The sequence below is a fragment of the Notamacropus eugenii genome, chromosome 4 (genome assembly GCF_028372415.1).
Source record: "Notamacropus eugenii isolate mMacEug1 chromosome 4, mMacEug1.pri_v2, whole genome shotgun sequence".
Lineage (NCBI taxonomy): Eukaryota > Metazoa > Chordata > Mammalia > Diprotodontia > Macropodidae > Notamacropus > Notamacropus eugenii.
This window is the reverse complement of record NC_092875.1, coordinates 199320134-199343867: the sequence shown is the minus strand read 5'-3', so window position 1 is coordinate 199343867 and position 23734 is coordinate 199320134. Positions and strand designations below refer to the sequence as shown.

Here is a 23734-nt window from a genome sequence, read left to right as displayed (position 1 = left end):
GCCTCTAAGCTATACTACATTAGAATTAGGAAACTCCCAGAAGCCAAGTGCTGAAATTAAATAGATGAAGATTGTCACTCTTTTGTCTTATTCACATGCACAACTGTGAATGTTTCCCCTTAAATCCTGGAACTAAAATATATATATATATAAGTTCACAGAGGAGGTATGCTTTGTCAGAACACAGAGCCACATAAATGTCTTACAAATTTTCACATCCTTCCTATGTGCAACAAAATGTTTCCTTCTGGTGTAAATATCACTGAAAGATATGTATCCAGCAATATTTTTGTAAATAATTTAGATGCCTTTTCTCTTTAAAATCTAGAATAAAAAAAGGTATAAGAGAGCTAAAAATATCGTGTGTACAGGAATTTATTCTTTCATGGAAAGAACAGTGCTGGTGTCTTATAATAAACCAAATCTAAATACTGGTCAAACATCAACTGAGCACCACACATACTGCGTGAATGATAAGAATAATTTAAGTGTTTTAAGGAAAAGTATAATTTCCATAGACATTTAATGGCAGCACACTGACAAAAGTAATACTGGACTGGGAGTCTGGAGAACTGGGTTTCAGCGGTGCCCTACCCAAGGGCAAATAAGTTTATTTCTCTGGACTATGAATTTTTTCATCTGCAGAATATAGGGGTCAGGCCAGACAATCTCTAATGTTTCTTCCAGAAATAATATTCTACGATTTCCTTTATGATTTAGGAGTCACAAATGCTTTGGGATGAGAACAGCACCTAAGGCTCTTAGGCTCTTAATCTGTGAACCAATTGTCAAACACAGAACAACTCACTGTTCTCCTGAGAAAAGAAATAAAAAGATGGAGTTTATATTGAGGAAAAAAAGAACACCAATGTCCTTAGGACAACCTTGCTGAGCATAACCCAAACTCTGTCTACAGACAGCATCAAGATCAAGAATGTCACCTTGATGGATAAGAAATATGAGGATACATCAGCGCTAGTCTGCAAGAAGCTGCTGGCAGGGCTCTTACGAGCCAAGTTTAAACCCAATGATGCATATCTGAGTCTTTGGAGGATTGATGAGAGGAGATGCTCTTAAAATCTAAGAACAAGAGAAATCGATGCATTAAAAGCTATATATTCTCCTCATCACACTACTGCTTCTCCCCATCATCTTCTGCCACTCCAAATTATACGGTAATTACATTTTTAAATGACAACTCATAGTTCTTTAGGACTTCCTGTGAGTAATTTATAGCAGGGGCTTTGCGAGGAATACCTCATAGTGACCCACCAGTTCCTAAAATCAAACAAAATGGAGAGACATACTTTATAAAACTGGGACATCATAGACAACTAGGTTGGTATTTTTCTAAACATTTCCTACTTATCCTCTGACAGGCATGCCAGGATCTAGCTATTTCACTATTAATCTCATCTTTATACTAGAATATCCTGCAGCAACCAAAAGACACAAACAACACTACAGAGGGATGAAAATGTAAAACAAGATCAACATTCTCTTCCTTAGAATTTAATTAAAATAACCTAATTCAAATAAGACAACAGAACTAATGATCCCACTAAAATAGAAGGTACATACTAAAATCAAATACAAACATAAACGTAAACGCACACAAACACATGCACACACACACCCTGGAGAGATGTGTTGAGATACTTAGATCTGGCACAGAATAAATCTAAATCTTCTTACCTAACTAGGGAAAACTTTCATTGATAGAGGACTGGACCTGAAGTCAGAAAGCCTCAAGTTCAAATCTGGCTTCAGACACTTAATGGCTCTGTGACCCTGGGCAAGTCACTTAACCTCTCTGTGCCTCCATTTCCTGATCTGTAAAAAGGGAATAACAAAAAGCATCTACTTCACATGATCAGTATGGCCCTACCCCACAGGGGTGCTGTGAGGAACAAATAAGATATGTGTGAAGTGCCTCTAAACCTTAAAGCTGCTATCTAAATGCTAGCTATCATCATTATGATCATCCCAACTTTGATGTTTACTACCTATCTGACCTTGGGTAAGTCATATAATTTGATGTCCTTGACCTCAGTTTTCTTATCTATAAAAGGGGGAGCTTTATTAAAAGAGCTCTGAGTTCCCTTCTGGCTCAAAAGCTAAGTTCTGATGATATGCAGAGGCTCTAGGAGGAAGGAGTCCCTGAGAATGAGTATATTAAAAAGCTGTATTACATAGACAGAGAAGAGAATGTCTACACTGAGAATGAATCATTCACTGAAGTATAAATGTACATGCCTCTTCTCCTTAGTTAGTCTAGTCGATTCTTTAAGTTTACTTATGGAATCCAATTCTTTATTCAATAACATTTATTAAGACCTCACTGGGGGGAAGGGGGAGTGGGGCCAAGATGGTAGAGTAACAGCACACACTTTCTAGAGCTTTGCCCCCAAGCCCAACCAAATACTTGTAAAAAATGGCTCTAAACAAATTCTGGAGTTGCAGAACCCACAGAATGATGGAGTACAGCAAAGCTCCAGCCAAAGACACCATGGAGTACAGCAAAGCTCCAGCCAAAGACAGCATGGAAGGTTGCTGGGAAGTGTCCATCGCCCCATGCTTGGAGCAGAGCAAAGTCCAGCGTAGGCTGAGCCAGCACAGACAGGAACTGAGTAGGCCTTGGGGAGACTGAATCTCTTGCACCTAGGTAAGTTTCCAGAGTTCAGGACCCCAAAATGCTGAGGACAAATTGAAAGGTCAGTGGAAAAAGCCTGTGGGACCTGCGTGGGACAGTGGAGTGGCATGATCCCAGTCCCTGGGCAGCGGAGGGGAGAAGGAGGTGGAGGAACCCTCAGAAGCCACAGCAGCAGGGACAGAGACAGCACCTGTTTCTAGAGCTCTAGGTTCACAGATTGTGGGGGAATCAAGTGTCTGAGAACATACCACCCCACCTCTACTGGAAGCAGAGCTCTACCTTGACAATGAGCTCAAAAGTCAAGTAAATGGCTGAGGAAATGACAAAAACCAAAAAACAAATCAGAGTATAGGATCTTACGTTGGTGAAAAGGAAGACCAAAGTATGCAAATAGAAGACAACAAAGTCAAAGCTCCTCCATCAAAAGCCTCCAAGAAAAATATAAATTGGTCTCAGCCCATGGAAGAGTTCAAAAAGAATTTTGAAAATCAAGTAAGAGAAGAAGAGTAAAAATTGCTAACAGAAATGAGAATGATGCTAGAAAATTATGAAAAACAAGTCCACTTCTTGCTAAAGGAGACCCAAAAAAAATGTTGAAGAAAATAACAACCTTAAAAATAGACTAACCCAAATGGCAAGAGATCCAAAAAGTCAATGAAGAGAAGAATGCCCTAAAAAGCAGAATTGGCCAGATAGAAAAAGAGGTCCAAAAGCTCACTGAAGAACTTAATTCCTTAAAGACTAGAATGGGGCGGATGGAAGCTAATGGCTTTATGAAAAATCAAGAAATTATAAAACAAGGAATGAAAAAAATAGCAGACAATGTGAAATATCTCACTGGAAAAACAACTGACCTGGAAAACAGATCCAGGAGAAATAATTTAAAAATTATGGGACTACCTGATAGCCATGATAAAAAAAAGAGCCTAGACATCATCTTTCAGGAAATTATCAAGAAAAACTGCCCTGATATTCTAGAACCAAAGGGCAAAATAAATATTGAAAGAATCGACTGATCATCTCCTGAAAGAGAACCCCAAAGGAAAACTCCTAGGAATATTGCAGCCAAATTCCAGAGTTCCCAGGTCAAGGAGAAAATATTAGAAACAGCCAGAAAGAAACAATTTGAGTATTGTGGAAATACAATCAGGATAACACAAGATCTAGCAGCTTGTACATTAAAGGATCAAAGGGCTTAGAATATGATATTCCAGAAGTCAAAGAAACTAGGATTAAAGTCAAGAATCACCTACCCAGAAAAACTGAGTATAATACTTCAAGAGAAAAAATGGTCATTCAATGAAATAGAGAACCTTCAAGTATTCTTGATGAAAAGATCAGAGCTGAACAGAAAATTTGATTTTCAAGAGAAAATCAAGAATCAAGAGAAGCATGAAAAGGTAAACAGGAAAGACAAATCACAAGGACTTACTAAAGTTGAACTGTTTACATTCCTACATGGAAAGATAATATTTATAACTCTTGAGACTTTCCTCAGTACTAGGGTAATTGGAGGGATCACATACATATAGACAGAGGGCACAGGTTGAGTTGAATAGGAAGGGATGATATGTAAAAAAATAAAATTAAGGGGTGAGAGAGGAATATATTGGGGGGTGAAAGAGAAAATAGAATGGGGCAAATTATATCGCATAAAAGAGGCAAGAAAAAGCTTTTTCAATGGAAGGGAAGAGAGGGGAGGTGAGAGGGAAAAAGGGAAGCTTACTCTCATCACATTCGGTTTAAGGAGGGAATAACATGCATATTCAATTTGGCATGAAACTCTATCTTACACTATAGGAAAGTAGGGGAGAAGGGGAGAAGTGGGGAGGTTGATAGAAGGGGGAGTAAATGAGAGGAGGGCATAATTAGAAGTAAATACTTTTGAGGAGAGATAGGGTCAGAAGAGAGAATAGAATAGATGGGGGTGGGGCAGGATAGGATGGAGGGAAAAATAGTTGTCTTCCACAACATGACTTTTATGGAAGTCTGTTCCATAACTATACATGTATAACATATATCAAATTGCTTGCTTTCTCAGTGGAGATGGGTGGAGAGGGAGGAAGGAGGAGAAATTGGAACTCAAAGTTTTAAAAACAAATATTAAAAATTGTTTTTACATGCAACTGGGAAATAAGATATACAGGAAATAGAAATTTATCTTGTCCTCCAAGAAAATAGAGGGGATGGGGATAAGAGAAGGGAGGGGTGTGATAGAAGGAAGGGTATATTGGGGTAAGGAGTATTCAGAATGCATGTGTCTTGGGGTTGGGGGAGAGGAGAGATAGGGAGAAAAGTTGGAACTCAAAATCTTATGGAAATGAATGTTGAAAACTACAAATAAATGAATAAATTAGAATTTTTTTAGAAAGACTCCTCCCTATGTGTCAGGAAATTTGCTATGTACTCAGTACACAAAGACAAACTGAAGCATATCCAGCCTTTAGAGAAGCTCAGTCTACTGCAGGAAAAAATAAGTATATACAAAATAAATAAATAGGAAGCCTTATGATAAGCAGAAGATGGATAAAAATATTTGGCAAATGAATATTTTAAAAACAAAGAAGGGAAACATAACATAGCGTAGACGGTTTATAAATATATAACCTAATTTAGCATGTGCCTGCTTCAAGCAACTTTTATATTTGTCTTCTATAAAATATGGGGATTGACGTATATACTCTTTCATGAATTTCAGTTCAAAAATCTCACGATGCTAAGTATGCAAAGTGGCTTGTAGTTAGCATTAATTAAGAAATTAAACAAAGTTGGTGAAACTCTCCATGACTAAGCATTTCAACACAAATCTACAAGAAAAAAGTTAAAAGTTGGCATACGTTGTGTGAAGCAACCCAATATATTTCACTATGCCCACAGTTCAAACCCTGTAAAAATTTACTCTATATTCACTTACAAGAACCCTAGCTCGATCAAGTGCTTTTCCTTTTTGCCTTCCACAACCCATTTTTAATGAAACACACAGGCAATAGTTTATCTAAAATTGATGTTAGAGCAGAGGTTCTTAACCCTTTTTTTGACATGGATTCATGGATCATTCTTGTAAATGTTTCAACAGCTGGCTTTCTGGGGGAAAATTTATGCACAACACATTTATGCGATTAGTCTGGATGGTTAACATTTTCTCCATCCCTTTCTCAAGTCTTGGTAACAACAAAACAATAAATCAAACCCTGATTTGTAGCATTTGCTGATTTCTAAGGTGTAAATGTTCATCCTAAAAATTTAACCATTAGTTCTTGTGATCCAATTCAAGCTGGCTCCAGCATACCTTTGCATGAACTACTACTTTGGGAGTTGGTAAAATCTATGGACCCTCTCTCAAAATAATATTTTTAAATGCTTAAAATAAGATAGATAGGAATACAAAGGCAATTGATTGAAATATAGTTATCAAAGTATTCAAAAAACAAAAACAAATTCATGGACACTAGGTTAAGAACCACTAGGTGAGAGAGTTTTTTCTTAAGAAAGAAGAGAGAACTATGGTAAACATAGAAACGTATCATTAACCAGAAATGAGGAGAAAACAGAAGATAACAAATGAAAAGTGTAACAATTAGGCAGAAAGCTCTTACACAAATTTTTCAAGTGTCAAATCATTCCATCTAAGTAAAAACAAATTGGTACCTGGGACAAACAACAGCGATCACCACCTGGATAACTACCTTTTTGTTTCAGTTAAATGAAGGGACAGACCCTCTTGACAGGCGAAGACAGTAAAAAAATCTGATAACATGGGAAGGGGTCTGTCTCGGCAGCTCAGATGGTAGGGAAGTAGGAAAAACTCTTTTCTTTCAGTGACAAATTGGGAGTTAGCAAACACCAACTGTTTCTCTGATCCAAGAGTTCTTAACCTGGGGTTCTGAGGTTGTGAACGTGTATATACATGTATACATAAGTGTGTGCATGTGTATGTGTGTGTGTGTGTGTGTGTGTACAGATATATATAAGTATATACATACATTTACAAATTTATTTCTATGTAACTGGTTTCCTTTTTAATCCCATGTCTTTTATTGGAGGCATTTAAAAACATTAGTCTGAGAAAGGGTTTCATCAAACTGCCATGACAGGAAAAAAAGGTAAGAAATTTTGCTCCAGCCTAAGTAGCAGAGGCTGCCTCCAGGATTTCCTCTCATCATTCCCAATGAGAGGGAAAAATCTGTTTTGTAGAGATGCACTATTTATAAATTTTATATGTATATTCAAATTTCTCAAAATCTAGAAGAATCATAAGTACTTCTTAGTACTAATAACAACTCTTACTGAGAGAACATTCTATGTGTGACAAAGTACCAGCATCACAACAATCTTGTGAGGCAGGCAGTAAATTATCAACCCAATTTTACATATTAGGAAACTGAGGCTCACAGTGTGAGAACTGGCACCTGACCTGGAGAAAAGAGCAGTCTAGTATGCTTTCTACCATCTGATCTCTACTTGTGACGTATTTCTTGATTTTACTACACAAGACACAGGCAAATAGGTTGGGAAATTAATTTTCCCCTATGATATTTATCTGCACATATGAGGAAGAGAAGAGAGAACTTGGTGACATGGTGGATAGAGTACAGCAGACATGTCAAATGTATGGCTGGGTCAAAAGTAAGTGCAATTGCGGGGCAACTAGGTCACATAGTGGAGAGAGCATTGGCCCTGGAGCCAGGAGGACCTGAGTTCAAATCTGGCCTCAGATACTTACTGGTTGTATGATGCTACATAACTCACTTAACCCCAAATGGCTCCCCTGCAAAAACAAACATATATGTGTACACACACACACACACACACATACACACACGGAAATGTTTAACAAAAATATTAAAAATACAACACAACATAAATAATGTTAATTTGTAGTTTTTTGAGTCAAGAGATGGCACATTAATATATATAAATATACATATATATGTATGTATGTATGGAAATGTTAAACAAAATTTTAAAAAATACAATTCAACAGAGACAACACTAGTCAAGAGGCGGCACAAAGGGATTGGTTTCTATTTGATGCTGACACCACTGTAGTACAGTACTTGAAATCAGGAAGACGTAGGTTCAAATCTTACTTCAGACACTTCCTAGCTACTGTCGCTATATCACTTCACCACTTGATGCCTCTGTTTTCTCATCTAAAAGATGAGTCTAAAATGAACACCTACTGCATAGAGTTGTTGTAAGAATTAAATAACAATCTTTTTAAAGTTCTTTGCAAACCAGAAAGTGTTATGCAAATTCAAGATATTAAGTATCTGAGACTAGTTTTAAACCCAGGCCCAGGGTTCCATCCACTGCAGCACCTAAGTGACATAAAACAGTTAAGAAAAGAGTAATATATTTTAGCTACATTACTGGTTAACCAGATTTTTGTGGACTAACCTTGGAACCTAGATATCACTTATAATGTTCATGCTCTGGAGACTGGAAACACATCCCTCTCCCATCACTATGGCAGCTGGTGTCAAGTGAGAATGGAATTTGTGGCTTGTCATGCATTCATACACACACACACACACACACACACACACACAGAAAATTATTTTATTATGCTCCTTCAAAAGGAAAAATTAGTTCTAAAGCTTAGGCTCTTAGTTACCACTATTCTCTATAGTTTTATTAATTATAGAAAGGTGCCAATTTTCAATCAATTACTACCTGGGTAACTGTATGAAGGATATAATTTAAAAAAAAAACTAAACCACAGACATCATCCACTAGCATAAATCTAATATAGAAATGAATAAGCAAACAGTTGGTATGTTGCCATAAAAAAATCACAAGTGAACAGCACCTTTAAAGAAAATCACACCTTTGTAAGCTTTTGATTCCCAAAATCAATGCCTGTGGCAGTCCTAGGCCTAACCTGACTCCCATCAAGAAGGGACTCTCTTGGAAGAATGAGTACTCCAATTATTTACCAGTAGGGAACTGCAGTTATGGAAAAACAAATTGGGGATAAGTTAAAACATACTCACCTATGGTCAAGGTGGCTAAAGTCCTGCAAATTCAGTTCCCGAGTGTCTTGTGTCAGATAAATGGTATCCACATCCTATAAGAAATGAAGTTTGCTGATCTGGATAATATATATATATATGTATGTATAACCAGGGAAACAAAATTTTTAAAAAGAATTAGGCAGTTTTAAAAGGGACAAGGGGTTTACCTTCAGCTCAGATGGGTAATCTACCCTAGGAAATTTGAAAAGTTTCACACAGCATGAGGAAAAGATGCCTTCATCAGTTAACATATAAGGAAAAAAGCAGTTGAGGAAATAGCTACTTAATCTATCCTCTAGATTAAAGATTCTTAACCTTTTTGAGTCACACACCCCTGTGGCAATCTGGTGAAACTTAGGGACCATTTCTAAGAATAATTTTTTTAAATGATAAAGTAAAATGAATAAGATAACAAAGGATATCAACTGGATCAAAATAAAGTTAGCTTTTTTTTTTTAAATAACCACAAGTTCATAGAATCTAAGTTAAGAATCCCTGTGCTAAATAAAAATTTGGAAAGATTCACTCACCCACTGTACTTCTTCTCTGTATGGAAATCCAAGCCAATCACAAACACAGGCATACATCTGAGAAAATCCTCCTAAAATAGTCAGTTGAAACAGTAGTGAAAATCACAGGTTCACTTTCATTAAATAATACAATTAAAATTTTTTTTAATCTTAAACATTTAAAGAGGTTTCTGATGTTTAGAAGCTTTGCGACTAAGAAAACACAGCCAAGATAATGCCACATATGTCAAAGTAAATACAGAGTAGGATGCAATGAAGCCTAAATATGGGATTTTATCCACCAATCAAGGGTCCACTCTGAGTTAATTACAGGTTAAAACGAATTGCACCTTTACAGCAAGCTGCTAGGGATAGAATTCAACATCCTGGCATGAAGAATTCTACTAAGATTAATATTTCAAATTTAAATGCCTGCTTACCACAAGGCCCTAGTTCTGCTACAGTCTGGCTGTCCCACAGTGCCTGGAGATTGGTAAGTCTTTCAGAGGGCTCCATGGCAATTTTTTTCATAATTCTCCTAAAAGACAAAGTTAAAGAACATAATAAGCCAATTTTCGTAAACAATTTTCATAAAAGTTTATTTTATGGAAATGTACCATACTTTTTGCAACAGACGTATTCCTGAAAAGTTGTATATATCCTGAGCTTTCCTAAGCTGAATTCTACTTTTATGTCTGCTAATGAAACTAACAATTTTCAAGAATTTAGAGGAAAAATAAATTGTAAAGTTAAGAATTCTGTTTGTAATTTACTTGTTTGGGTTGTCGTGTATAGAACAACTAAGACTAAGAAGTGAAATATTCTAATTAACTAAATCTTCTGGATAAAAGATTTGTGACATTTATTGGAGAGACATGAGGTAGCAAATTTAGGGGAAAGTAACATAGACAGAGGGAGTACCCCTGCTGTGAAAATGGTGGGATCAGCATGAGAAGGTCTAGGTTTGATTCCCAGCTCTGATACTTGGCTGTGTGGTCCTGGACATGTCACATGACTGTTCTTTGTGTCATTTACTGCACCCATAAAATGAGGATAATAGTACTTCACTATCTGTCTCTCCAGGTTATTCTGTGACAAGTTTTATGGACACTGCAGATGTAAGGTTGCATTAACATTACACATGAATTATCAATTTTCAAAGAATGAGAATATGATACACTTTATCATTGTCATTTTTGTCTTTATACTAAGCAACATGTAAAGGGAAGAGAAGAGATTAAGCATTTATATAGTACCTACTAAGTGGCAGGCGACAGGCTAAGTACTTTACAAATACAATCTCATTCAATCCTCACAAAAACCCGGGAGTCAAGTGATGTTATTTATCTCCATTTCATAGTTGAGAAAACTGAGGCAAAGAGAAGTAAAGTGGCTTGCCCAAGGGCACAGAGGTAATAAGTATCTAGGTCAGATTTGATCTGACTTGCTTGACTCCAGGCCCAGCACTCTATGCACTGCACCACCAGGCTACACATTGTTTGGCTTATACTAGGCACTTAAAATACCTATACACAGATTATGGAGTGACTAAACAAATGACAGGATATATTAATGTAAAGGAAAACTACTGTATCATGAGTAATAACGAATATAAGGCATCCTGAGAAACACAGGAAGATATATTAATTGTGACAAAGCAGAGGAAGCTAACAAAGGAAGAGAAATACGTGACATGCTAACAATAACATGAATACCAGAAACACTGGCTGTAAAAATTGTTTCTCAGCTTTCTGCTTTCCTTCTAATCTTGGCTGCATTGGTTTTGTTTGTACAAAACCTTTTTAATGTAACGTAATCAAAATTATTTATTTTGCATTTCTTAAATGTTCTCTATCTTGTTTAGTTGTAAATTCTTTTCTCTTCACCACAGATCTGACAGGCAAACTTCTCTCTGCTCTCCTAATTTGCTTATGGTATCCTCCCTTGTGTCTAAATCACATACCCATTTTGACCTTATCTTGGTATGTAGGGTGTGAGATGTTGTACTATGCCTACTTTCTGCCATACTACTATCTAGTTTTCCCATCAATTTTTCTCAAATAGTGAGTTCTTATTCTAGAAGCTGGAGTCTTTGGATTTATCAAACAATAGGGTATTGTAGTCATGTGCTTTTATGTCCTGTGTATCTAACCTATTTTCTTGATCCATCTATTTCTCAGCCAGTACCAAATAGTTTTCATGATTGCCACTTTATAATATAGTTTTAGATTTGGTATTCATTAATTCCCTCGATATTCTTGACCTTTTTGTCCCTCCAAAAGAATTTTGCTATTATTTTTTCTAGCTCTATAAAATAATTTTTGGTAGTTTTATTGGTAGGCATTGAATAAGTAAATTAATTTAGGTAGAACTGTCATTTTTATCATATTAGTTCAGCCTACCCATGAGCAATTTATATTTTTCCAGTTGTCTAGCTCTGACTTTATTTGTGTGAAAAGTGTTTTGTAATTGTGTTCATATAGTTCCTGGGTTTGTCCTGGCAGGTACACTCCCAAATATTTTATATTGTCTACAGTTATTGTAAATGGAATTTTTCTTTCTATCTCTTCTTGCTTAGCTTTGTTGATAATATTTGGAAATTCTGATGAATTGTAGGTTTATTTTATATCTTACAACTTTGCTAAAGTTGATAATTGTTTCAAGTATTTTTCTAGTTGATTCTCTAGGATTCGCTGAGTAGGCCATCAAATCATCTGCAAAGAGTGGTAGTTGTTTCCTCACTGCCTATAATAATTCCTTCCATTTCTTTTCCTTTCTTATTGCTAACACTAACATTACAGCCAGTGTTTCTAATAAAGGCTTCATTTCTAAAATATATAGAGAACTGAATCAAATTTATAAGAATACAAGTCATTCCTCAGTTGATAAATGGTCAAAGGATATGAACAGGCAGTTTTCAGAAAAAGAAATTAAAACTAGCTATAGTCATATGAAAAAAATATGTTCCAAATCACTACTGATTAGAGAAGCACAAATCAAAACAACTCTAAAGAACCACATCACACCTATGAGATTGGCTATGACAGAAAAGAAAAATAATACATGTTGGAGAAGATGTGGGAAAGCTGGAACACCAATGCATTGTTGGTGGAGTTGTGAACTGATCCAATCAGTCTGGAGAGTAATTTAGAACTATGCCCAAAGGTATAAAAAATTGTGCATACCTTTTGATCTAGCAGCACCACTACTAGGTCTGTATCCTAAAGAGATTATAAAAAAAAGGAAAGGGACTCACAAGTAAAAAAATATTTATAATGGCTCTTTTTGTTGTGGCAAAAAAATTGGAAGTTGAGGGGACACCCATTAATTGGGGAATGGCTGAACAAGCTGTCTGTAGTATATGAATATAATGGAATACTATTGTTCTATAATAAATGATGAGCAGGCAGACTTCAGAAAAACCTGAAAAGACTTGCATGAACTAAGGCAGAGGGAAGTAAGCAGAACCAGAACATTGCACACAGCAACAGCAATGCTGTGTGATGATTAAGTATAATAGACTTACCTCTTCTAAACAATACAACAATCCAAGACTATTCCAAATAACTCATGATGCAACATGCTAACCACATACAGAGAAAGAACTACAGAGTCCAAATGCAAATTGAAGCATAGCTTTTTCACATTTTTGGTTTTGGTTTTTTTTCTTTCTCATGGTTTTTCCCTTTTGTTCTGATTCTTCTTTCACAACATGACTAATATGGAAATGGGTCTAACATGATTGTACATGTATAGCCTATGTCAGATTGTTTGCTGTCTTGGAGAGGGGAGGGAGAAAAATTTAGAGCTCAATATTTAACAAAAATGAATGCTGAAAACTATTTTTGCATTTAACTGGAAAAAAATAAGCTACTATTAGGGGGAAATAAGAACACTAATAGCATGTATGTAACGTTTTATGGTTGGTAAAGCACTTTACAGTTATATCATTTTATCCTCAAACTCACCCTGGATGGTAGGGGCTATTATTAACTCAATTTTAAAGATGAGGACACTAACTTGGATAAGTGTTAAGTAAACTGCACCAGGTTCACATATCTGCTAAGTGTCTTGAGACTGGCTTTGAACTCAGGTCTTCATGACTACAGGACTGGTACTCTCTCTCTATTCACTGTACTTCTGGCTGCTTATAATAAAATAAACCCTACGGTTATGCAACTGTAATGATCAATCTTGGACCTGGAGAAAAGTTGAAGAAATACACCACTTGCCTTTACCTGGAAAGGAAAGAGGTATAGGTGTAGAATGTTACCCATCCTCTCAGATATGGTTACTATATCCCATAGTTTTGCCCTTTTGTTGTTGATGTTGGTAATATGGTTTTAAAAGGGAAAGCTAGCTGTATAGAAATGAGTGCTATATCAATACAACTTTTAAAATAAAAAATAAAGAGGGAGCAGGATTGAACTGTGCTCTAGGTACTACCTTTTTATGACTGTGGTTATTTCATTGTTCATTAGTGTGTACCAAAGGCTGCAAGAAAAATGGAAAAAATACTAGATTTGGAGACAGAAAACTGGCCTCAGCACCCTTGAGCAAGTTGCAACTTCTCTGGTCCTCAGATTTCCCAAATATAAAATGTCAGGGTTGAACTATAAGACCTTGATGGTCTCTTCTAAGACTAAAGCTATGAAAGAGAATAAAATGTGTACTGGGCATGTTATTGTCGCTTCTAGCTATTCAGCGATTTGACAGAAAGTTAAAACAACTTAAAACAATATATAGCACTATCCTCCTAATGTCACGAGTTGGATATAAATGTATTATATTGTGATGTCAAAATTCTGCACTCTTTGAGATAATTTATAAATGTGACAGATTTCATATTATTTTTGCAGAAAGCAAGACTGATGTCATCCATATTAGTAGCTTCAATATAAAGCATCCAAGGAACACAAAAGGACCATAGTTATCTAGTCCTATTAACCTATGGACATAGTACCTAATCCTCTTGGTCTCTAGTACATTTATTCTGTCATTAGTATGTGATAAACTAGTAGTATGCTTTCCAGGGATATTCATATAGATGATGAGGTTGATATATACGTTGCCAGAGGAAGCTTATTGGTTGGGAGGCTCTGAAACAAAGTATGGGAGAGTAGAGGTATTAAACTGAATAGGTTTAAGAAGAGGTCTACTGAAGGTCTACAAAGTTACTGTGCTGATCTCATTGTTATTTGCCTGTGAAACCTGGACAGTATATCAGCACCATTTCAGAAAAACTGTATCACTTACATTGGAATTGCCTAAGATTCTGAAAATCTCCTAGCAAGATTAGGTCCTGGACATCTGAAGTCCTTTCTCTAGCTAAACTGCCAAGCATTCAAACTCTGTTGCAGAGAGTGCAACTCTGATGCACTGGCCACATTGTTCAAATGCCAAATGTAAGTGTGCTAGAAAGACTATTTTACAGAGAGCTCACACAAGGCAAGCAAACATTCACATAAAGATCAGAAGACACTCTCAAAGTCTCTCTGAAGCTCTTTGGTATCAATTATGAGATTTGGGAGATACTGGCAGTGAATCAATCCACATGGCATGACCCCATTAAAGAAGAGACCATGCTCTATGAGCAAAGCAGAATTGCAGTAGTTCAAAAGAAATGTGAATTGTGCAAATTTAGAGCCATCTAGACTGCAAATGTTTATATGGCCTGATTGGCGGCAGAACCTTCAGAGCTCATATTGGTCTGATCAGTCACAATCAGACACACTGTACCTTCACTCCAACATAATGATGCCATTTTGGTCCTCTTTTAAGAATGAAGGACAACAACCAGTGGGTGTTATAAACTTGAACTTAAGGGCCTCGTGAATACCAAGTTACTCTCTTTTCATCATACCCTGCTGCTTCTTATCTTAGAGAGGTGACCATTATAAAGGAGAGGATCATTTTTCACAGCACCATGACCACTCACATAGCCAATCAGTTTGCACTAAACAAACTGAATGATAGTTGGATTGATTTTGTTGCTCTGCTGAGTATGATCAGTAACTTTCCTTCAGTTCAGGAATCATTATGAGAAACTTCCAATCTAGAAAGATTAGAATATTTACTGCTGAAAAAAAATAAGGCAGTGTGGCATGCTGTGTATCTACAAATCTGTATGAATAAAGAGAGTTTCCATGCTGGGCATTTCCTAGATAGGGGAAATTACAGGTCTAAATAAACAAAAAAATACAACAATAAATTGCTGTTTCCTTTAAAAGTAATATTGAAAATAAAAACAAGGACAGGACTAGGGACTAGAACTACTGAAATAAGGGACTTTGAGGTCAAAAAAATTACTTCTATCAAAGTAGGTCACCAACTTAGTCACAGAAGGCAACTAGGTGATACGGTGAAAAGAGGGCAGGACTTGCAGACAGATCAGTTTGAATCCTGCCTTTGACACTTACTAGTTGGGTGACCCTGGATAAGTCATTTGACCTATGTATACCTCAGTTTCCTCATCTGTAAAATGTGGATAATAAAAGTTCCTACTTTCTAGGATTGTTGTGAGGATCAAGAGTTAAAAATATAAAGAACTTGGAAAATGTTAAGAGTGCTAGTTATTGCTGTTCTTTTTTAATTATTAGAAAAATGATTAGAATATTTAAGTGACTTGCCTAGGATTACATAACCTTTAGCTTTCAGAAACAGGATTCAAACCCAGATCCTTCTGATTTCAAGGCCAGTTCTTTTTATGTTATAGCAGGATACATCTTAATACTAGTAGTAGTAGCAGCGGCAGAAGCAACAGTAGTAGTAGTAGTAGTGGTAATAGTAGTAGTGGTAGTGATAGAAGTATTAATAATGGTAGTAGTGGTAGGGGGGTAGTTATAGTGATTGACATAAAGCTTTAAGGTTTTTTTAAAAAAATATTTTATTCTGAATATAAAAAATAAGATAAACATTTCCATAACATAGTAGAATAGAAAAAAAAAGATAACTGCACATAAAACTGCAAATCTATTATGTAAAACATGCTATTCCTTTTACATATATGTTAAAGTTATCATAAATTTTTTCACTTTTTTCTTCCTTCCCCCACCCCAAGATGGATACCATTAGACATAAATATGTGTATATGTAAAACCATTCTATGCATACTTCAATTTATCAGTTCTTTCTCTGGATGCAGATAGCATCTCCCATCACATGTCCCTGAGTCAGTGACTTAGCTGCTCAAAGCTGTTCTTAAAACAACATTGCTGTTACTGCACACAATGTTCTCTTGGTTCCACTCATTCTACTCTTCATTATTTCAAGCAAGTTTATTCATGTTTTCCTAAGATCACTGAGCTCTTCACTTCTTACAGGACAGTAGTGCTCCATCATGATCATATACCACATTTGAGATTTAAGGTTTGCAAAAAAAAAAAAAAAAAGTTGTAGTATTTTATTTATACCTCATGACAACACTGGCTAGTTAAAGAAAGTTGTTTTCTTTTTTTTGGTTTAGACCTTACGACACTGATATAGGGAATTCCCTCTTAAAGACACTCCCTCCACTACTGCATATTGGCAACACATCTGTAACTCAGTCTTAAGAGAGTTTCTTAGATCACTGAGAGGATCAGAAACTTGGCCATAGTTATAAAGCTATTAGGTGCCAGAGGTCTTCCTGATGCCAAGGCTGGCTTTCTAGCTTCTACAACATGCTGCTTCTCCTTACAGGTAATATTAACCCTATTACACAAAGAAGAAACTTTGCCAAAAGAGGTGACTTGCCCCTGGGTTGAAAAGGAGTAAATAGCACAATTAGAATCTGAACCCAGGTCCTCTGACTCCAAATCCATTACTCTTAGAATTCGTAGTTTACAGAAACCAGGGATTGCTATAGGAGTTAGGCTTATCAAGAAGATCACTGTTCCAGTTCAGTACCCAAATTTAACTTTTGAATGTTAAAATAAACATCTTAATTAGAATTAAGAATAATAGAGAAGATTTATGTAGTTTCCAAAAAGTTCAGTGATCCAGCTCACAAGATTATGTACATGTGGGATAATACTTTTTGTAAATGATTGCTTTTTTTTCCAGGATGGCATGATGATAGTGCGGCTGGGGGAAAGATATACAGAGAAGTCAGTTTCTTCATATCTAAAATGAAGTAGTCAGACTAAATTCTTATCTCCAGGGTCTCTTTTAGCTTTAAAGCCTATTCTCTTATAGTTAGGAATATAAACATTACAAATCCACACAATATTTGCATTTCATGTGGCTCTGTGTGTGTGTTTGCTTTGGTCATTTCTATAGCATTCATCCTAATAAAATGTGAATCTATGTTTTTTCTCACATCACTTTCCTGACCTGAACCTTCTTTTTCCCTACCCAAAGCTGGCCTACCCAACTCAAGTTCTAAACCCCTTGTCTGTTTCAGTCTTCATTTGATCTTCTGCTCTCCAATTTCACTGGCTACTTTACTCAGAGGGTAGCACTTAATTATATCTGATTTTCTCTTATTTCATGCATTAATTTTTTCTCCTGAATTCAAATGTACAATAGGGATCAAGCCTGTGAGAAAACAAAATGATGTGGTAAATAGAGTGTAAGACTTCATGTCAGAAAGAACTGAGTTCAAATCTTGTGACGGACACTTGTTACCTATGTGAATCTTGTGCAACTCTTGTGTAAATAGCACCTATCACAGAAGGCTACTAGGAAGACCAAATGAAATTTTAATTGTAAAGCATTTTGCAAATGCTAAAGCACTATAAATGTTACTTATTATTACTATTCTTATTGTTTGTGTTCTATCTCCTTCATACTGCCTAGCAAAGTCCCAGACACAAAGGAGGAACCTAGTGAACACGCACTGATTTATTAAAAGCAAGGATTTTGCCTGTGGATTAAATGAAAGGCACACATAAAAATGCCATTTTCATCCAAATTTCTCTTCTTAAAACAAAATCAAGTATGGAAAAACTAATGTAATAAATCCCTTAAAAAAAAATCACAGCTACATGTTTATTTTTTCCCCTTCATCATAAAAAGCTTTTCAGATGGTGCCATGTGGAGTGTGATAGATCTGTTTAAAGTTAAGGGTGCTATAAGGACATTCCAAACAGGGCTGTGATTAACACTGGTGAAAGACACTTGCTAATTTATCATATACTTTAAAAAGGAGTACACTGAAAGGAAGTGTATTTAAAGCCCTGAAATGTGGAACATTGCATTACTAAAATGTGATTAGAAAAAAACTATTTCCCAATATTCCCAACATTGACAATTAACATTAGTTCCATTAACATCACTAACATTATTTCCAAAGCCATTATAAACTCCTCCTCACCTTGCCATCTACTCCCACACTAATAGAAATATGTCTACTTGGAAGCGAGGGACGGCTCAAGTTTTACATGACTCAGAGGAGGGCCCCCAACTCTCTTCCCACATTACACTGAAAAGACAGTTTATGCTTTCAGAAAGAAGGGAAGGAAAATCCCTTTATCTTCAGGCAACCAGAAATTTCAGAAAGTACCAAGGAAATCTATCTTCACAAGGGAAAAGAGAGACAGGAATGTACATCTATGAAACCAACAGCTCCTGCCTCCCTTCTCGGGATGTGAGACAAAGAGGAACTAAGATGGCATTTAATCCTAAATTAAATGCATCCAAAAGTCAAGTGATTAGAGGGGTATTCACAGATCCCTTTCACCCCCAACACTATTCTCCAAAATGTCAATCATGGTGGCTATTTATGGAAGAAGCCCAGAAACGAGCTGAACTAAGTTGCAGTAATTAGAAGAATGGATGAAAAAGTGTCTATTAAGGAGAAGGAAACTCATACTCTTAATTGGAGGCCATAACACATAAAAGAAAGTTCAACTGTAAGGACATGTGTGTCTATATCTGTGTAAGAGGCAGAAGGAGAGAGAGATGGAAAGAGAGAGGAAGGGAAGGAGACAAAAGATGGGAGGGATAGAGGGAGGGAAAGAGGGGAAAAGGGAGGGGGGGAGAGAGAGAGAGAAAGACAGAGAGAGAGAGAGAGAGAGAGAGAGAGAGATAGAAGTCGATAGCTCTCATCTGGTTCCCCCATTGTGATGTGCAACCAATCCTCAGTGATTCACGATCCTGGGGAGAGGATGATACTTTGTGTAACTTCTTCCCTGAACAACCCAGAACAGGCTGGACATTGTTACAATAGAATTTAGGAGTTTGGATGGGAAATAAAATTATTCCAGGACATGCATTTAGCACAAACCATTTCCTTCCCTAGTCTATATAATTGTAGTATTAGTGTCAACTAACACAAATTGATACCACCCAGAAGTAAGGTCCATTAAAAATACATACAAAGAAATATGGGACATACAAGCAGATAGAATTTGTGTAGCAGTTTAGAAAAAATTACAGAAATGAAAGCCAAGAGGCTGGTTTTCCTAGTCTGCTTTCAAGTTTTCTCTTCAGAATAAAAAACACATCTTAAAGTAGAAGAATTAATGCAGGTAATTCCCTCACACATTGGATTCTGCTCCTGGAACACCATTAACACACATGAAGGGAAATTCCTGTCAGGGAAAGAGGTGACATATATTAAAGAGGTTTCAATATTTATGTTTTGACCATAAGTCAAGGTAATGAGAAACCATGTCCTTTCCTCCACCTTGCTTAGATCCCTTCTGAAACTTCTGGACCAGCACTAACATAAAACAATATAATCTAAATTAGGCTTGAGCCACTGATTTTGAAGGAAAAGGAAAGGCCAAAGGAAGAGGCAAGGTGGAGAAGTAGAAGGAAAGCATTTTCAGGGTGGAAGAGAGAAAAAAGAAATTTCCTCTCCTTAACTTTGATAAAGAATTATGTCCATGATTGGTGCCATTTCAATAGGGTACTTACGCCGGTGAGAGACCAGGGAATATCTTTCGCAGACAGGTGCCAATGTGTGCCAGTACATCATTCACATCTTCCGATGATGCCATCTTCATGGAAAGGCTGCATTTTTCAGTTTCGACAATCAGCTGCATGAAAAAAATTTGGAAATTACATTTGAAATCTTATTCTAAAGGTGAACAAATGCTTTCAAGGTTTTGTTTGGGTCTCCCACTGCATCCTGGGCCATCACCTGTCATCCTGATCTATATCTTGCCACTGGACTCCAATGACCGGAAGAAAGAGTGAGGCTGGTGACTGCATGGCTCTGTCTTACTTAAATTCAATTCACTTGTAAGGCAAGATATCACTCTCTTGATGTTACTAGTGTTCTTTGAGAATGAAGGAGAAACAGTGGGGAAAAAATGTAGCTTGAAATCACTGGGCATGCAGCGTAACTCAGTGAGATACACAGTAGCTTGAGAGACAGGAGGACTAAAACTATGGCAGTATTTATGTGCCTATGAGCAAGGTACAACTTATGCTGCTCACAGTAGGTAGGGTGAGTATACTAAATACTATACTATAAAATACGAAACAGTAACTGTTTCTCTTTTACCCAGGAACCCTGAGGGTCTTCCCCTCCTAGTATGATTTTTTTTTTTAATTAAAAGGGGCCATCCCTTGAATAACTACTTAAAGAGGCCTATTCACTGAATGGGCATTATCTCACTCAAAGTGTGAATGTGATAAGATCTTAGACTGAAATGGCCAGGGTCTCCCATTTCATCCTACTCCATCTCCAGTCATCCTGATGAATATCAGGCCACTGGACCCAGGTGGCTCTGGAGGAGAAGTGAGGCTGGTGACTTTGCACAGCCCTCTCTCACTCAAATCAAAGTCAACTGCAAGTCATGTCATCATCTTGATGTCATGGTCCTCTTTGAGAATGAAGGATAAACACAACAGAAATCCAAGATGATGAGTTCTTAATCTAGAGCTCATGGACAATGTAAGTATCAGTAGACAGGCTGAATTGGGGAAAATGTAATACAATAAACATTTATTAAATGCCTACTAAGTGCTAGGCACTGTGCTAAGTGCTGAGGTGTTATGCTAAGCAATCCACTAAAGCACTGTGCTGTGATACATGAATTTAAATAAGGAAAAATTACATCTTTGTTTTCAGTAACATAATTGAAACTTAGCTTCTCCTTTAATTAATTAAAGGCATTTTTTTCTAAGAAGAGGCTTTATTAGACTATCAAAGGGATCCATGATACAAAAAAAGGTTAAGAACTCTTAGACTTGATAATCTCCAAATTCACTTGAACTGGGATTGAGGCATTTTGCATTTATTGGTGAATATGAAATTTACTTCTCAAAAGGTATGATTTTTTAAAAAACCATGGCTGTGACTTTACTCATGTCAGGAATGTCCACTACCAATGAAATTTATGTAATGTAGTGCCTTAGTACTAAGAGGTCTAAAGACTTACCCATGGTCACAAAGTATGTGTCAGAGGCAGGACATATTTTTAATGGCTCATAAGATTAATAACTAGATATAATATTTTACACTTGTCAAACTGCATGACAGGAAGACTCAACTAGAATTTAGAGGCTCATCTAACTTTTGTTATGAGAACAAGTCTACTATCTCATGGCCTGTTACCTGAGAAATTAATAGCACAAACCCTACAATGCTTTTAGAAGAATGGGCTGCCAGGGGCCAGTGGGAAAATGAAGAGAAATAGTACCACATTAATTATGGATAAAGAAAGGTCAGAGTAGAAATCTTCATTCCTAAAAACTAAAAATTCAATAGAAGCCAGAGGCATTTACAGAAGAATTCCTAGATTCCTAAATAAAGGTTTCCTAAAGTAACCATGCTGCTCTTTTTAGATAAAATTGTGCACTGATGTGCATATATTTACTCCCCTTTAAATAGTTACCTTGGGAGGAAGTTACCATATACCTGTTATACTTTCCATGTATAATCACACTTCAGGGCTCTAAGGACTATGTCTACACTTAGTAGCACACCTCTTGTATTTATCCAGGCTACAGTTTTAATTTGAGTAATTAGTAATTAGCTTATTTTAATCCCACTTTATCTTAACACTTAATCATCATTAATTATGAGGGATTACACAGAATGATGGGGAGAAGGAAGATTATAGGAAGTATAAATGAGGTATTTAGCTAGAAAACCTTTTATGAAAAGTAGATTCATACAGCACTAGGAAACATTGCATTACCCTTGTTAAAAGCATAGATCATATGAAAAAGAACCTAGAAGCTGGAATAAAATTGTACTAAATCATTTTTGTGAGAAAAGCAATAAACCCTGCCTCTCAAATTTTATAGTCTTTATCCTCAACCCCTTTTTTATTTCGAATGAGGAGAAGCTAGCCTTGATAGATTATCAAGTTTATTTGGATCTTCGAACATTTATTAAGTTCCTACTATGTTTAACACTTAGTGTAATGCCTCTAAAGGCCTCACTAAGCTCTAAAGACATCATACTCTGGATTCTTATGCAAGGAACAAGAGCTCTGACAAATCCTAGAACGCTAGAAAACATCACCTATTGATAACAGTAATAGCCTGAAGATCTATTACCTGAATAATATCCTACATAAGTTTGAGAGAGGCTTATTACCAGGTTGGTTTTATGGTGATGAATTTTTTAACAGTTTTGAATCTACATGAATGGAAGGAATACATATATAACATATAACAAAACTGTAGATACCCAAAAGATTGATACATATGAAGGATATTTTGTGAGGTCCCAAAGATATAAAGAAAAATAAATCCTTGCTCTCAAGGACCATACAAACCTATTACAGTAATTCAAACATATTCACAAATGAGTATGGCACAGGGTAGAATATAAAGACAGAAGAAATCTAGGTCAAATGGCGTAGGGACAGTGAATAGGTATAAATTATGTTTAGTTTGGGGATGAGTGAGGGAAAGATTCATTTGATCCAAATAATTTCAACTAAAACTAATTAGACACCTTTTATGTGACAGGTATTATGCTATGTGTTGGTGCTAGGCATGGGGACAGGGGATAAAGGATAGGGTTCAGACCTCTGTTATCAATGATACAAGAAATTCCTAACTGAAAAACTCCCTATACTAATGCAGGTCTAATAAACTTAGAGAGCTGCCTAGAGTACATTTGTCAAACACTGCCCTAAGACTACTGAGTACAGTTCCAAAAAGAATAAAATATAATTGGAAAATATTTAAGAAAATAAAAGTACAATAAAACATAGATAATACTAACAAGCGGTTTTCAAAGTCAACATATACCCATAGGGACCCTTATGTATGGTTAGTCTCTCTCCACCCCACTTGTATTTTATTTTGACACCACTGGCCTAGAACACTGAGATGTTAAGTGACTTGCCCAAGCTCAAACAGCCAATAGGTATTAGAGGCAATACTTAATCCTGGATCTTCCTAACTACAAGGTCAGCTCTCTGGACCATGCTACCTCTAGGGGCACTAGGTAACTGAGATAAACATGAAACATTTCCTACCCTAAAGGAGCTCACACTCTATTAGAGGAAATATATGTGTGTGTGTGTATATATATATATGTATATATATATATATATATATATATATATATATATATATATATATATATATATATATATATATACATATATATGTATACACACACACACACACACACACACACACACACACACACATACACC

General features: G+C 36.3%; 1 protein-coding gene across 6 annotated transcripts in view; it reads right to left on the bottom strand.

Moving 5' to 3' along the window:
* The window catches only part of CARMIL1 (capping protein regulator and myosin 1 linker 1), a 396768-nt gene that overhangs the window by 172598 nt on the left and 200436 nt on the right, over positions 1–23734 (bottom strand). For all 6 annotated transcript variants that reach the window (XM_072603992.1, XM_072603993.1, XM_072603997.1 and 3 more), the window contains exons 5-8: positions 20022–20143; positions 9620–9717; positions 9201–9271; positions 8650–8723 (exon numbers count right to left, since the gene is read on the bottom strand). In XM_072603992.1, coding sequence (XP_072460093.1) covers positions 8650–8723; positions 9201–9271; positions 9620–9717; positions 20022–20143 — 365 coding nt within the window. The remainder of the gene's footprint in view (positions 1–8649; positions 8724–9200; positions 9272–9619; positions 9718–20021; positions 20144–23734) is intronic.